General features: G+C 41.9%; 1 protein-coding gene across 2 annotated transcripts; it reads right to left on the bottom strand.

Moving 5' to 3' along the window:
* Window positions 1–269: 269 nt before the first annotated feature.
* Window positions 270–15,149, bottom strand: slc41a2a (solute carrier family 41 member 2a). 2 transcript variants are annotated; one of them, XM_037255142.1, is made up of 11 exons: window positions 14,983–15,149; window positions 13,005–13,395; window positions 11,050–11,157; window positions 7,863–7,934; window positions 7,615–7,759; window positions 6,443–6,610; window positions 5,797–5,944; window positions 5,177–5,256; window positions 866–997; window positions 630–778; window positions 270–545 (listed from the first exon to the last, which is right to left on the bottom strand). In XM_037255142.1, the coding sequence occupies exons 2-11, from the start codon at window positions 13,347–13,349 to the stop codon at window positions 369–371; spliced, it is 1,524 nt and encodes a 507-aa protein (XP_037111037.1). In that variant the 5' UTR covers window positions 13,350–13,395; window positions 14,983–15,149; the 3' UTR covers window positions 270–368. The 2 variants fall into 2 exon arrangements, with proteins under 2 accessions (XP_037111037.1, XP_037111038.1); XM_037255143.1 differs by having other exon boundaries at window positions 6,443–6,589; window positions 14,983–15,138.
* Between the last annotated feature and the right edge of the window lie 64 nt (window positions 15,150–15,213).

Below are 15,213 nucleotides of genomic sequence, written 5' to 3'. Positions count from 1 at the left end.
ACATTATTCACTTTATGCATACTTCTGAATACTTACTTAGTTAAACTAATCATTGTATATATATGAACTATAACTAAATCGGACATTTTTTGCTTGTGATTTAGGGCTATATAAATAAACTTGACTTGACTAGAACTGATGGAGACTGAAACTGAGCGAGAAAATCAATAACTGGTTGTTTTCTCTTCTTGTTTTCAGTGTGTAAAGAAATATCTGATGGTGCATAGACCTGACACATTCAAAAACATTTTTAAAATGGTTTATATCTATCTGTCTGGCATCGAACTATACAACACGCTGATTTATTTTGTCCTCTCATATTCAAACACACAAACACTTTTCAGTAATATCACATTCCTCCTTTGAGCTTATCCCCCACCAATGTCTCCACTCCACCAAAGCAATAGGAAGGCCAGGGAGAGAAGAGCTGTCCCCAAAAGATCACCAAGAGCTGTGAGATAGGGTATAGAGTAACTGTCTGGATCTTTCCCCCTCCTCCACAAACAGTGCACCATACAATCAGCTATACACAGCAAAGAAAAGACCTGCAAAGCAGAAAAGATGAGAAAATGCATGAAAAAGGGACAATGTGTGCAAACTAAGCAGGAACACACGTCCGACTGACTCACCTGAATTAAAGAAGCGGTCAAGAACGCGAATGTGAAGAGAGCACTAGGCATGGTATAGGACCCTTTGATCAGGTGAATGACGTATAAGAAAATCAGCTGACCAGGAATGACAATGAGAAGTAGCACCTTTGCAGATTTGTGATTTGGTTCTGAATCAAAATCAGTCATACAGTTATGCATGCAGGTATCGTGAACATGAGACCCATTTATCAATTGCTGAACTCAATGATACTTACCTGAACCAAAGAAAGTGCTGCAGGGTTGGTGGCATCTTTTACGATCTTCAGGAACCTCTCCATGTGCAAAATTAATGTGTAATTTTGTGGAAATGCGACTTGCTTGTATGGAGACAAGGTTACCTCCAATGCCTGCATGGTGAGAATAAAGAGAAACAAGTCATGAAGTTGCCAGCACAGTGTCATTGAATCAAGAGAGGCTGCCGAGGTGGAAGAGAGGAGTGAATCTAATGTATGTGCTTGACGTTGTTGCATTTGTTCAAGATGTCTGTCGTTGAGCAAGGAAAACAAAGATGTGGGGTCATAGTTGGTGTTTTATTTGCAAGATCTTGCGTTGTTTTACGGCAGTCAGTACACAATGCACTTCAGCAGATGAAAACAACCACGCCAGACTCCAGATCAGAATGTTTTATACTGTCCGCAAGCAGGAATACGGAAGAGAAGAAAAGGGAGGGAAAAAGAAGGAAAAACATATCCTCATAAGGCAGACATTTGTTCTGTTATCACCTGAATGTCTTGTTATCTACTGAATGTTTTGTATCGATGTGTCATGACGTTAATGAGCTCTGCCTTATGTGTTATGGAAAAGTTACCGAGCTGTGTGTGCCGTGTCTGTGCTCTGATGGAGCAACTATGCTTGTATAAATTAACTAAGAGTATTAATTAAATAGAGCGGCTCGGTGGCGCACTGGGTAGCACGTCCGCCTCACAGTTAGGAGGGTGCGGGTTCAATTCCACCTCCGGCCCTCCCTGTGCGGAGTTTGCATGTTCTCCCCGGGCCCGCGTGGGTTTTCTCCAGGAACTCCGGTTTCCTCCCACATCCCAAAAACATGCTTGGTAGGCCGATTGAAGACTCCAGATTGTCCCCAGGTGTGAGTGCGAGTGCAAATGGTTGTTTGTCTCTGTGTGCCCTGCGATTGGCTGGCAACCGGTTCAGGGTGTCCCCCGCCTACTGCCCGATGACAGCTGGGATAGGCTCCAGCACGCCCGCGACCCCCGTGGGGACTAAGCGGTTCGGAAAATGGATGGATATTAATTAAATAATTGATAGATAGATAGATAGATAGATAGATAGATAGATAGATAGATAGATAGATAGATAGATAGATAGATAGATAGATAGATAATAATAAATTAGTTAAGAGTATGAACATGTTGCTGTTGCTCCCTCTTCAATGTGGTAGCCATTATATTCATTAATTGGGATTTATTGAGGTCTTAAGTAACGTGTGCTAATTTCCGTATTCACCCTATAAAATTGCGTCCTTATAGTGGGAGCGAAAAAAAACCCGCTGCTATCTTAAGATCAGGGGAAGCTTTGAGAATAATTGTCAATTTGTTTTGTATATGTGAAGCCCTTTGAGACTGCTTGTGATTTAGGGCTATATAAATAAACTTGATTTGATTTGGAGATCTGTGTAATCCACCCAGATTACAGGGCAAATGAAAACAGTAAAAGTAGTGGTGAGTGCCCTTTTTACAATGAGGGTTTGAACTCTGCTGAGCTCTGATGGTGTTTGTCCGTCAGTAGGACAAAATTATGTTTGAAGCTCACACCAGTGGGGCAGCCTTTTTTTTTCCAGTCTGTAAATTTAAAGGTTGCATATATTTGCTTATGTCTAGACATCATTTGATAAACTGCTCAGGTTCAGAGTTGTTTTTGTTTTTCATCTTTGCAGCCTCCTCCAGTCACGTTATTTGTAACAATAAATAGCTTGACCTCAGTTAAACTGAGGAAAGGCTCGATTCGAGCCACACACATTCTGTGTGTGTCAGGCTCCACTCTTTTGCAAAAGTCGTTGGCCAATGAAGACAATTCTCTGCCTCTGATCAAATTCTTTGTGTAATTGTTGATGAACCCAACCGTCATCATCACCCTTGTGTGACACAAGAGTACCTGAAAGCACTCTAACTTGGGGTGGTAGCTGCACTGACTACAACATGAAGGCCCTCCGGCGCATAGTGAACACGGCTGGTAAGATTATTGGTGTTTCACTCCCCTCCTTGAAGGACATTTACACCTCCCATCTCACCCGCAAGGCGACCACGATTGTGAGTGATGTGAGTCACCCCGCTCACTCTTTGTTCGATCTTCTGCCCTCTGGGAAGAGGTACAGGAGCCTGCGCTCCCGCACCACCAGACTCACCAACAGCTTCGTACTCCAGGCTGTTAGGATCCTGAACTCTCTCCCCCCTTCTGCGTAGCGTCCTGTACTTTTGCGCTATATTCTGACTGTCTGCTGTATGAACACTTGCTCTGTTTTGCTCCTCTTATTTATTTATTTATTGTGTTATTTATTTATTTATTATTTATTCATCACTCTTATTATTCATTGTTTGTGCCTTCTTGTTTTTATTTTGTGTTGTTTGCTTGTATGTATGTCGTGTACTATGTCTTGTCACCGTGGGATAGTGGAAACGTAATTTCGATTTCTTTGTGTGTCTTGGCATGTGAAGAGGTTGACAATAAAGCAGACTTTGACTTTTTTGTTTTTTTTTTAACTTTCACCTTTTGCAAGATAAATTTTATTGACAGGAAGCAGGGTGATGGTGAGGGTGAATAGGTCTCGGGGGTCGGCTCTACAAACTGGTTGATTAGTGCAGGAGGCCTTAGCTCTTGGTTTTATGAGGTTGTGGAAACAGATACTTCGTGGAGCATTTTTAGATAACTAACTAAGCAAGAATGTTTCCACATCTTTTGGAAAGTTTCAACAACTGAAGGGAATGTGGAAAGTTTCAACGACTCAAGGGAAGGTGGAAAGTTTTAACAGAGTTAATGATTCTTGTCAACATTTCAATATGATCAAAATAGATTGTCAACCCTAACACCAAATTCTCTGTCGTGATCGATACATACAAAAATATGAATAATATTCTAAAATAAAGAAGGAGATCATCCTTACTCATCCTTAAAGCAACGTGCTAAGGGGTAGCGGTCACCGTTTACTATGACACAAAACAGTTCTAATCCTCCCGTGCTTTTAAAGGTTCTTTTCTAGGAAACTCTATTCCTTAAAGAGAGTGTTTTTATGTCACTCAAGGCCGTTCTGACATTTGTTTGTATCAGTGAGCGGAATTATGACGGTTTCTGGGAAGAAAAAACTGAAAAAACTCCACCCAGGTTCGTTTTGGAGCTGCGAGCAAACATCTATTAATAAATCTTAACTCACAACCCCCCTCAACTCGTTGGGCGCCAAAATGTCAAACGCGCACTTTTTATTAAAGTGCCTCCGGCTCCCCAGTAACGGGTTCAATAAGCCGGGGCGAAGGGACTCGTCCGTAGCTGACCACCCGAGTTAAATTAATTCTACTAGAATCAATCTAATTTCTATATGACGCCAACCCCTCTCAAGTCATCCGACGCGCGAGCCGAGTAACTCTATTCGAGGCGAGTCGTCGAAATGACCGCGCCATAATGGTGGCTCCCTTCGGTTGTCTGATGCTGGTATTACGTTACGGATATTTTTAGATGCCTTTGTTAAGACCTCAAGGATTCGTTAATCCTATTTGGTTGAACAAGTCGAGTGATCGGCTCTCCTTTGTTCCAAAATCCGAATTCTGTTTAAAAAAAGAGGAAAGGTCTGGCCGTGAGGAGCCTAGCCAAAAAAGTAAAATTGGCGACTTCTCCTTTCTGCCCGGGGCGGCTGTCTCCTCTGCCTTCCTCGAAGCTTAAAATTTGACAAAGTCCAATTCGAAGACTCTGGAAATTCATCTTAGTAGATTTTGGTTCAATCTCAAAAAGAATGCAAAATCCATCTTCGTTCTTTTACTCCGGGCAGCGTCACGGCCATCGCCCTGACTAGGAAGAAGCGCGCCCGCTCTGTGTCCGGGCAACCTATTTATTGGCTTCTGGCATTACCTCATCGGAATTACCTCACCGGCACGTGTGTCATGACATTGTTTCAATCGAGATGTGCTTGAGTAGCTCTATCCTTTGAGGCATGTACAAATGGGTTGATCTGATTGTTTCAGGTTCTCAAATTCTGACCCTCATCGAAATATTGACTGCATGTAATCGTAGCCATTAAATATTGTGAAGCCATTAGCAGCCATCAGTCAAATCCTTTATCAAAATTAACATCAATCAATCAGTCAATCACATTTGAAATCATCCAAACGTGCGGTGGTCGAACGTGACAACATTATTTAATTTTGATTGACGGATGTAAATCGGACAGAGGGGGCGTGGCCCAAGGTGCCACCAGATCTATTTAATACTTGCAATTAACAGCTGCCAATCAAACTTCTTTTGCATCAATCTCCTTATCAGACCATCAATCAAATTGATATTCTCATGCTCTACTTACGTACCATTGATAACTGGAGCATAAAGTATCATTCCAGCCAAGTTTGGATCCGACACAGTCTTATCCAGTATAAACCCCCCCATACTAAAAAAGAAAAAAACATGTAAAAGAAAGAACAATATTATTGTTGACAGATAGCAAAATCAATGTGTAAATCTCAATAAATTTGAATGTCATAATAATTTCAGCAGCAAAAACTACAGATTCATTTTAGGCCAATTCCTACGTCGATAATATCTAATGTAAAATGATTCTGACTATTTCCACTGCTCTATGCAGAGTATCTACCATAGCAAAGTCCATATGTGAGCTGCCGCCATCCTCAAAGACCCCAGTCACCCCCAGCACCATTCACACTGACATTTCGTCTCTCAGACTGGAGAACTGAAATGCAGGATTACCACAATGAAAAGCTTTCAGTCCTACTGTCATTTAACTGCACGTTCTCCTGACTCAAGACTCGAGTCAGCAATCAGTATCCTGATTGTGCAGGCAAAAAAAATAAAAAATCCTCTACAGTTCTTATAAGTGCTTGAATATTATTTTGCAAAAGAAAACGTTTGTTACATGTCAAATTTTGATTTTCCAGTATTCATGCAAGTTGAGTAAAACCAAAGGCAATACCTGCTAATGACCATTGCTGTTATGATTGGTTCCCACCCAGTACGGAGGAGAAGCTGACTCGCAGGGTGTTTGGAGGAGATCACAATCCACAGAGGTATCAAGCACAACAAAAACAGATCCAAGAGATACAGCACATATGAATACAAGTCTGTCAAGAGAAAGTGTGAAAACGTAGGTTAGGATTTACTCCACAGTTGGCCTGGAAAATGGTGGACTAGTGTGGTGTCTGTACATGTCCCTGGCCATGCATCAAGTAGGATATCATTCATTCTTGTGGTTGCATTAAAAGAAAAAAATATATATAGTGACCGCTTTTGTTGCTTTAGGTTCTTGACACATTTTATTCATGTTTATTTAACGTATGTTAAAATGGAAATTATATTTTAATTTATAAATTTGTTTTGCATGACTTTTGAGCTGTTTGCATTGGAGATTCCAGCCAAAGAGGAACAAAACACGAATTCTACCCCAACAGTTGGGGCGACAGCTGGTACACAGTTCCTGTCCTGCTTGAGCAACAATCTATTTTTAGTGTAAAGTTAGTTGAACAGCGTTGCTGCTGCTGCAGCTTCCCCCACCCTTTAGTGCAGCAACACCTGTTTCCATGTTTATTAAATGTCTGATGGTGCTTAAACCTGACACTTACCTATGAAGGAGTAGAACCACTGACTGAAGCAAGCTAATAAGGCCAGCGTGATGAGGTCTCCAAAGCTGGCTGCCATGGGTGTGGCAACATTGTCAGGGTTGATCCCAGTCCGCTTTGAGACGATAATCACTCCCACCATTATAATACCTAGACACAGTTGTAAATGGACTATGTTTTCATTTTATGAATGGATGGACGGACAGTTGAACGGGAGGGAGGGAGGGAGAGAGAGAGGGAGGGAGGGAGAGAGAGAGGAAGGGAGAGAGAGAGGAGGGGATGCATGGATGGATGCATTAATGGATGCATTAATGAATGCAAGGATGGGTGTATTGATGGAGCAATATTTGTAGATATTGGGGCTTTGCAGTTACACTATCTAGCTTACATTGAGGCTTGATATTTTAAAAACAATACATTGTAACATCTTCCAAGTTTAACATGAGATGGGGACTGTACACATAATCACACGTACACACAAGTGGTGTTTCTTTTGGACAGAAAGGAGGGGAAAAGAGCATCTGTTCAATTTGAACAATGCTGTTAGAAAAATTTATATATATGTTATCATGCGTTCTCTAATCAATGCTTTACCGCAATATTACTGCAATACATGCTTGCTGTTTGGCCTTGCTGTTTCTATGTTGTACCACAGAAGAGAAAGGTTACGGCTGGGCCAGGAGAGAGGTTACGGCTGGGTCAGACAGGACAACTCAGCAAGAAGAAGACATCTACCGAAACAATTCCTAGACACAAAGACAATTCCGAGAAACAACACGCCTCACCGCTGCTGATGGAACGACAAGCAAACATCACGTTTCCTGTTTTTATCACAGAGACAAAGAGTGGTTGCTGATCGCTTAAATTCTTCTTCCTATATTGCCATATAAGTATGTAACACCTTGTGCTTTTTTCCTTACGAGGCAAAGCTCACATGCTTTCCCCCTTCCCTTAGGGGCTTGTGTCTCACACTGTGGGTAGCTCAAATCCAAATAAAAAGAGCAGGAGTGCATACAGATATTTAGTGTAGTGAGATTGTTGTGATTTTGTCTGCTGATACTTTTCTCTTAACAGTTATTCAGTCAGCGAAATAAACCTGACAAATGCATACTGTATTTAGATAAAAATGCCTAACACCAGTCAGACAGAAGACAATTTTGTAATCCAAAATTTACCTTGCAGCAGTGAGGCCACAAATGTGGTACAAACACTGGTTGAACACAGAAGGATAACATGATTGAATGGTAGCCTTCCATCCGCAATCCAGCCCAACACAATAGCCATCAGGGAGGCGAGAAGACCCAGGATAGTTGATTGTAGCTGTAGGATAAGTAGTATTAGTAAATAGTAACTATGGTGAAATACTACAATAGTTGGTTTGCGGATGATGCATATAATTTTTTAATAGGGTTTTAGAATGAACCTGCTTGACTGCCAGGTTTCCGATGATCAGCATCCATTTTTCACTTGCAACTTCCATTTTTCCTGCATTTACCTGAAATGCAAACACGTTTCTATACATACGTACATTAAATATTAAATCATGACTCGTGACAAAATATAAATGATGAGCAGGTTTTAAAGTACAGCATTTTTGTAGTTTTAGAAATTTATTTGAAAAAATGCACAACAATAATAAAAAATAGAATTCTTATAAAAGATTGAAGAAATGGGGTAAAAATACAAAAAATCCTGCCTAGCTACAAAAACAGATATGCTCAAACCTCAGTGAATAAAGTACATAAGCAGACAAGTATATTCACATATTAAATCAATGAAAGAAACATTTTAAGCATATAATTATACCTACACACGAAATCAATAAAGCAGACATAACTGGACATTTTTGATATGTGGTAATGACAAAGGTTTTTATAACTTGATGATCCGATATGTATTTCTGTGCACTTTGAAATAACAAATGTTTTTTTTATATATTGCCTGAATAACTTAATGACCCTTAAGAAACTGTTTAATGCATGCCTGATGTTTTTCTAAAATCACAGTCACTGCCAAAGTTATCTAGAAATGTTCAGTACTTGATTATATCTTATGTTTTGATTAATGCTAGATGTGACATCATATGTTGCCTAATGCTAGATGCCAGCTTTGGATTACTACTGAACGTTGTGGACAGAGGGAAATGTTTTGCCTAACAATTAAAAGATGTGTCAAAAGATAGTGTCAAAAGAACAAACAAACAAATGCATTGTAAGTGGTGAGTAAGAACTTTGCATAGTCAGGGAACATTAACAAATTGACGAGGTCACACCCAAAAGTTCACATAATTCCGTACAAAATGACAAAATTGAAAGGATGATGAGTAGACGGTGTGCGACAGTGGGTGAAGTAGATGTATGTGCAAGAATGGTTTACAGGAAGGACACTAGGAGATAGAGGTGACAGAGGAAGAGCAGCAAGAGGAAAACAACCAAGAACCTGGCCAAAGGTGATCGCCAAGGCCGAAAGACAGGATGGAAAACAACAGCTCCCACACACACTGAATCGTCCATGATCAGCACCCGCCCCCACGGAACCAGCTCTCACCGAACCAGCACCCACTCCCATGGAATCAAACTCTCCTGCGAACTTGCCACACCCCCTGACTCATCACCCATCAAACTCGGCCTGCACTGGCATGTGCAACTGAATATAAGCCGACCAAAGAACCTTGAACGTTGCCTTTTCTGAACGGAGACTTTCTGCTCTTGAGCATGGTCGCACAAAAGGCCCAGCTGTTGGCCCAACAATGGGGGGAGTCTAAATGAATGCATAGTTTCTTAAACAGGAAGGACATCTCATAATTACATCTCATGACCACAGAACAACAGGGATGCTCTTATAGAAAGAGCAGTATGGTCGTCTAATGACTTTAGCCTAACAAAGACGTAGTCTTAGTGCCCCATACGTCTGTGGCGTACTCATGACTTTAGATTAAATAAGACGTTTGTCTGCTTTAGCCATCTCATAATAGACTCATGATCTGGTCATGACTAGCTAACAAAGGAGTTTATTGTATAACGCGATTCATGACCCCGGTCATGTGCTCCTTAGCCAGCCATATGCTCCCAAGTCATTATCACGAGGTCAAACTGTCACATACTGTGGAAGATCTTGCACACATAAGTAGATACATAGAATCCAATGATAAAAAGTATATTTTTCCCAACACCAGCGCTGTATTGTATTTTTTCTGAGAACAGAGCTTTCGTAACAAGAATTATGATTGAACTCAACCAACCTGTGTAAGTCTAAATTCTTTTTCGGTGTCTTAGCCTTTTCCTAAAACTGAAGAAATAAAACGAGCACGCAGTGAGTAAATTGGATAACAGGTGATTGGCTATGGCTTTTGCCGTGAGGCGCGTATAGCGCGCTTCCCAAATTGTGGACCAAATCCAACAAGATGAACGGCCTAAATTATCTTTTATTTAAAGTGTGGGAAATTTCTTCTGGAGCATGGGCCTCCTTCCGCATTGGTTACCGAGCACATCAGACTTGAGGATGGAAAAAACTTCCTTGACACTGTAGGAATTTACATTTAAAGAATTTACATGCATGTTTGTCGTATATTTTGAGGCCGGGGTGATGTACCAGGGCAAGCGCAGACCTGTTTGTGCAGGATAGTGAGGTTTAGTTTCAGTAATGTATAGCTCCCAACGACCGAATATAGAACAGCCAGTTGTTGGTGACCAGAAAAGAACGAGAAGGTGACCATATAGGGGCCGCAGAACAAACAAGCAAACTTGGGGCTCAACCTGCAGCTGTGAGGCAAAGTGATGAGGTCAACAGTCATAAAGCATGGTGACTGGAAGACTCGGGGCGGGCCACTCAATTATTTTTCTTCGCAAAGGTCGATCGATGGATTTAATGATTTGGAGTGACACAGATGGTTTGATAATATTGTTGTTTATTAAATAGTTATTTGTCCTATCCTATTTGGTTGAACAAGTGGAGTGATCGGCTCTCCTTTGTTCCAAAATCCGAATTCTGTTTAAAAAAAGAGGAAAGGTCTGGCCGTGAGGAGCCTAGCCAAAAAAGTAAAATTGGCGACTTCTCCTTTCTGCCCGGGGCGGCTGTCTCCTCTGCCTTCCTCGAAGCTTAAAATTTGACAAAGTCCAATTCGAAGACTCTGGAAATTCATCTTAGTAGATTTTGGTTCAATCTCAAAAAGAATGCAAAATCCATCTTCGTTCTTTTACTCCGGGCAGCGTCACGGCCATCGCCCTGACTAGGAAGAAGCTCGCCCGCTCTGTGTCCGGGCAACCTATTTATAGGCTTCTGGCATTACCTCATCGGAATTACCTCACCGGCACGTGAGGTGGCCTTTCTGAAAGTTTCTGGAAGCTTCGAGAATGTTCCTTAGCTGATCCCTGTCCAGGCCAGCTGGTTGTTGCACGTTCATGTCTGTGTTGGATTTTGTCAAATAAATTTGCCCCAAAAGTGCGACTTATACTCCAGTGCGACTTATATATGGGGTTTTTTTCCCTTTATTGTGCATTTTATGGCTGGTGTGACTTATACTCCGGTGCGACTTATCGTCCGAAAAATACGGTAAGTTGTTATCATGTAGTATGTAGTATGTTTGTGCATGTTTGTGTTCCCACACTCACCGCTGTTGACAGTCGAGAGGCGAGAGTCATTTCCAGGTTTCCTTTCATGCCCAATACAACAGGAAGCAAAATGAAGATCTCTGTGATTTCTTGGAATACATCCCAACTCTACCATAGAAATGCAAAAGAGGAAGAAAAGTGCTCATTGAAAAGCTAACTGTTGTAACCCATGATACTTTGTGAGACTATTTTGTTTGTTTTTTGTTTGTAATGGTTTCTTTGTCTGTATGTAGGTATGTATGTATGTATGTATGTATGTATGTATGTATGTAGGTATGTTTCTTCGTTTGTTTTGACAAATTGATCTCAGTGAAGGAAACTTATTACCCTGGCTATTCTTTCATCCGTAAGGTAAGACAAATGTCAGTCTCACTTAGGACATCATACAATCTTACAAGAAGAGAATTAGAATTATTCCCCTCATTTATTTATTTGTTTTATTTTCATGGTGTGTTAATAAACTGTTCAAGCTAGGTCAACATACTCAAATTGATTAAGAAGCTCTTAATGTTCACTTGTAACACCAGTTGAATTCACTTGTTTTGGGGAAAATGAGCAAAGATCTGGAGTAAAAGTTGGTTCTTTATTTGCAAGATTGTTGTTTTAAGGTTGTTTAAAGGAAAAAGTCTTGTTCCTCGTAGAAAGCATCTTCACTTCTTCGCTGGGGGAAGAGCCCCTCTAGCTGCCTGAATGGCCCTTTTATAGGCTCGTCTGCTCCCGCCTCTGGCATTACCTCATTGTGGAATGGGTGCATGACCTCATCCTACTTCCTTTATGCCTGCTGGGAACCACAGATTGCCTTAGCAGCCTCGGTCAAGACAATTAACAGCTGTGTCCGGTCTCACTCTTTCCCACCAACCGTTTCCAACCAACCGTTTTCCACCAACAGTATAGCAACTAACCCCTGGTGTCCATTCCCAAACACATTACATGAATAAAAACACTTTTCCATGTTGAGTACATACAACATACGTGCAGGATATTGGGATTTATTTTAGGAATGTATAGTTAGTTACCGGTGACAGAACATAGAATGGCCAGTTGGTTGTGACCAGAAAAGAATGAGAGGCTGACTGTATAGGGCTGCAGGACAAACAAGCGTTCATTATTGACGATCCATGTCGAGCACAGAAGTCCAAAAGTAGAACACCGCTCGGGTTCAGATCGGGGGGGTTCCTCCCAATCACACCCTTCCAGATATCACTGTCATTGCCCACGTGAGCATTGAAGTCACCCAGTAGAACGATGGAGTCCCCAGAAGGAGCGCTTTCCAGCACTTCTTCTAAAGACCCCAACAAGGGTGGGTACTCTGAGCTGCTGTTCGGTGCATAGGCACAAACAACAGTCAAGACCCGTCCCCCCACCCGAAGGCGGAAGGAAAGCTACCCTCTCGTGAACCCCAATGTGCAGGCGCCCAGCCGGGGGGCAATATGTATACCCACACCTGCTGAACGACTCTCACCTCCAACTCCAGAGCGGTAGAGAGTTCAGCGCCGCTTGAGAGGGCTTGTACCGGAACCCAAACTGTGTGGAGGCAAGTCCTATGTCTAGTCGGAACCTTTCTGCCTCACACACCGGCTCGGGCACCTTTCCAGCCAGAGAGGTGACATTCCATGCCCCAAGAGCTAGCTTCTGCAACCAGGGATCGGACCGCCAAGGTCCCCTCCCTTGGTCGCCGCCCATCTCACTATGCACCCAACCCCTTTGGCCCCTCCTACAGGGGGTGAACCCATGGGAAGGGGGACCCACGTTCTCCTTTCGGGCTGTGTAAACAACAAAGATGGCTGATTTGAATAAATTGTAGATGCAAGATTCACTTTGTTGTATAATTTCACACTTAATGATTGAAGCAAGCACTCTAGAATCTAAAAAGGATTTTTTTAAATGAAACTGACCCGTGTTTGGGTCACAACCCGTCACTTGAGACCGATTAAATGACTTGGCATTTTCTTTACCTGAACCATGTCAAGAAGCAGTCCAGCAGAGATAGTTCCCAGCCCAGCCAGCAGGAACGACACCAGTATCTGCAACACTAAGGAGCAGACTGACTCGGGGCGTACCGCTGTACTACTACGAGAGATCTTTGCCTCCTGAGACCCAATGAATCTTGTCCCACTGGGTAGTAGTGGGTCGGTCTCAGTGTAGTCCTGTGGTTCATAATTGACATTGACGGGTGAAATAATCAATCTCGGGGTGAGATAGTTGGGTCCTGGAGAGTGTTGTGGTAGGACACGGTTCTGGGTGGATCTTTTCTCCTCAGACCCACTTGTCTGGACACCCTTTGACTCTGGGAATACCATATTGTCAAGTGGGACTCTGGCAGAAAGGAATCCTGCTCCACATGCCCTAAACAAACATAAACACTTTAAGTTACAGAACTCCATCCATCCAAAAATTGCAAAGCATTAGAAACTAAGTTTTCTAGTCGGTTTGCATTTTCTTTGGCTCTGTTTTGGTTGCAGTGTCTGAAGAGAGGGTGGTTGTTTAGCGTCATCTGATGCAAAGATTGCCTCGATTGTCACTCAACATACCAAAGTCTCATGAGCAACACTGAGGTTATCTTGTCTTACTGGGACATGCTATTAATATGTAATTCCTAAGAGATGCCTGTGGGTGTGGGACAAGTTAAGTCATTGGCAAATGATTTAGTGTTACAATTTTGAATTGAGTTTGCTAAAATAAAGTTCTTAAAACAGACTTTCTTTGTAAATAACTCGTGCACACGTGCGGCTTATAGTCCGGTGCGGCTTACATAAGTATAAAACTTAAAAAAAATCTGGAATTTTAGCTGGTGCGGCTTATAGTCCGGTGCAGCTTATAGCCCAAAATTTACAGTATACATGAATGTATCAAGTTGAGTAAGGTCAAAGAGGAGACAACAAGCATAGAAATTATATTTCATCATGATTTATTATGTTTTATTGTACATTTGTGATTGCTGTAGAAAGTGTGTTGTGAATAAGCCTCAGAAGCAGAGGAACTAAAACTTGTTGCCTCTGCTTGGCCCTAGCTGATCTCCAGCCGGCGATATGAGGAAACCACCGGAGACGATCTTTCTGCTTTTAGATGATATGATGAAATGATGTGAAAAATAGCCAATCTGCTTATGCGTGCTTGAAATGACTCTGCAAGAAACATAAGTAAACAAATGCAGAGCAGATGCCTGTTTTCCCCACCCCTTTAGAGGGACCTCAAAGTGAATAAAAGTGAGGTTTATGGGAGGGCTGAGTAGAATAGATGAGAGAACAGCGTACGGCTCTCCTATTCTCCTTGCAAGAAACTGGAAGCGTCTTCTCTCCTCATTGTTTGTAAGTTATTTTGGGAAATAAACCTAACAACAAGGGATAATGGTAAAACTTGTAGTTAGTGGAAGGCTGCCATCCCATGCTAAATCGAGCAACAGAATGTAGCTGGAATTCGAAAACGGGATGAAGCTGCAACCGCATGCCTAAGAAAATTTCACCCCGACCCAACAGGTTGGAGCTGCAGTCTGTTTTAAGAGACAGTCATGTGAATACAGGATGTGGCCCAAAATTCAACCTTAAACGGAGAGTCGGGTCAATTACGTTCAATAAGTGCGGATTTGACACCACTAATAAATCATAACGTTAGTTTTTGACACATTGTTCTGTGATGCAAATATTTCAATTGCTACAAATGTTTACTACAATAAATATTTGTACTTTTGGACAAATGTTGATTTGTACAGTGTGTATGTGCACTGGAGATGGTTAATGAAAGTGAAGTCTTTCTCCAACACAAATGAACATACATTGCAAGTTGTATGTGTGTGTGTGTGTGTGTGTGCGTGCGTGCGAGTGTGCGAAGCACGCATGCTTTATGTTTGTATAGGCCTACACATTAATGTTCGCTCAAAATCAGAATATAAAAAAAACCAGTTACGAGAGATGTAAATATTTACTTAGACCTTACCTTCAATGTTTAGGAATTCCGCAGACAACAGCTTCTCACGCTGCACTGCAATCTGTGGCCCTACCTTGTCCCATCATCCTCTGAATGATGTATTGTGCCTCCACACTGAGTTAAGTGTGACATCGTCCCACCCCATGACCAGAACAAATCATATAGCAAGCATGCCCACCATTTTTGACGCATGATTGTTACATGAGTGTGCTGTCTGTTCCAGATGCAATACTGAACTGC

The sequence above is a fragment of the Syngnathus acus genome, chromosome 6 (genome assembly GCF_901709675.1).
Source record: "Syngnathus acus chromosome 6, fSynAcu1.2, whole genome shotgun sequence".
Lineage (NCBI taxonomy): Eukaryota > Metazoa > Chordata > Actinopteri > Syngnathiformes > Syngnathidae > Syngnathus > Syngnathus acus.
Note: the sequence above shows the minus strand (reverse complement) of the source record. Positions and strands in the feature narration are given on the sequence as shown.

What these genes read in the sequence shown, in the direction of transcription:
- slc41a2a (XM_037255142.1), bottom strand. Translation starts at nt 13,349, where the DNA reads ATGGTATTCCCAGAGTCAAAGGGTGTCCAGACAAGTGGGTCTGAGGAG. An exon ending in GTGGTTCTACTCCTTCATAG is followed by an intron (nt 5,945 to 6,442) that starts GTAAGTGTCAGG and finishes TTCTCTTGACAG; the next exon opens with ACTTGTATTCATATGTGCTG. An exon ending in TTATGCTCCAGTTATCAATG is followed by an intron (nt 998 to 5,176) that starts GTACGTAAGTAG and finishes CTCACCATGCAG; the next exon opens with GCATTGGAGGTAACCTTGTC.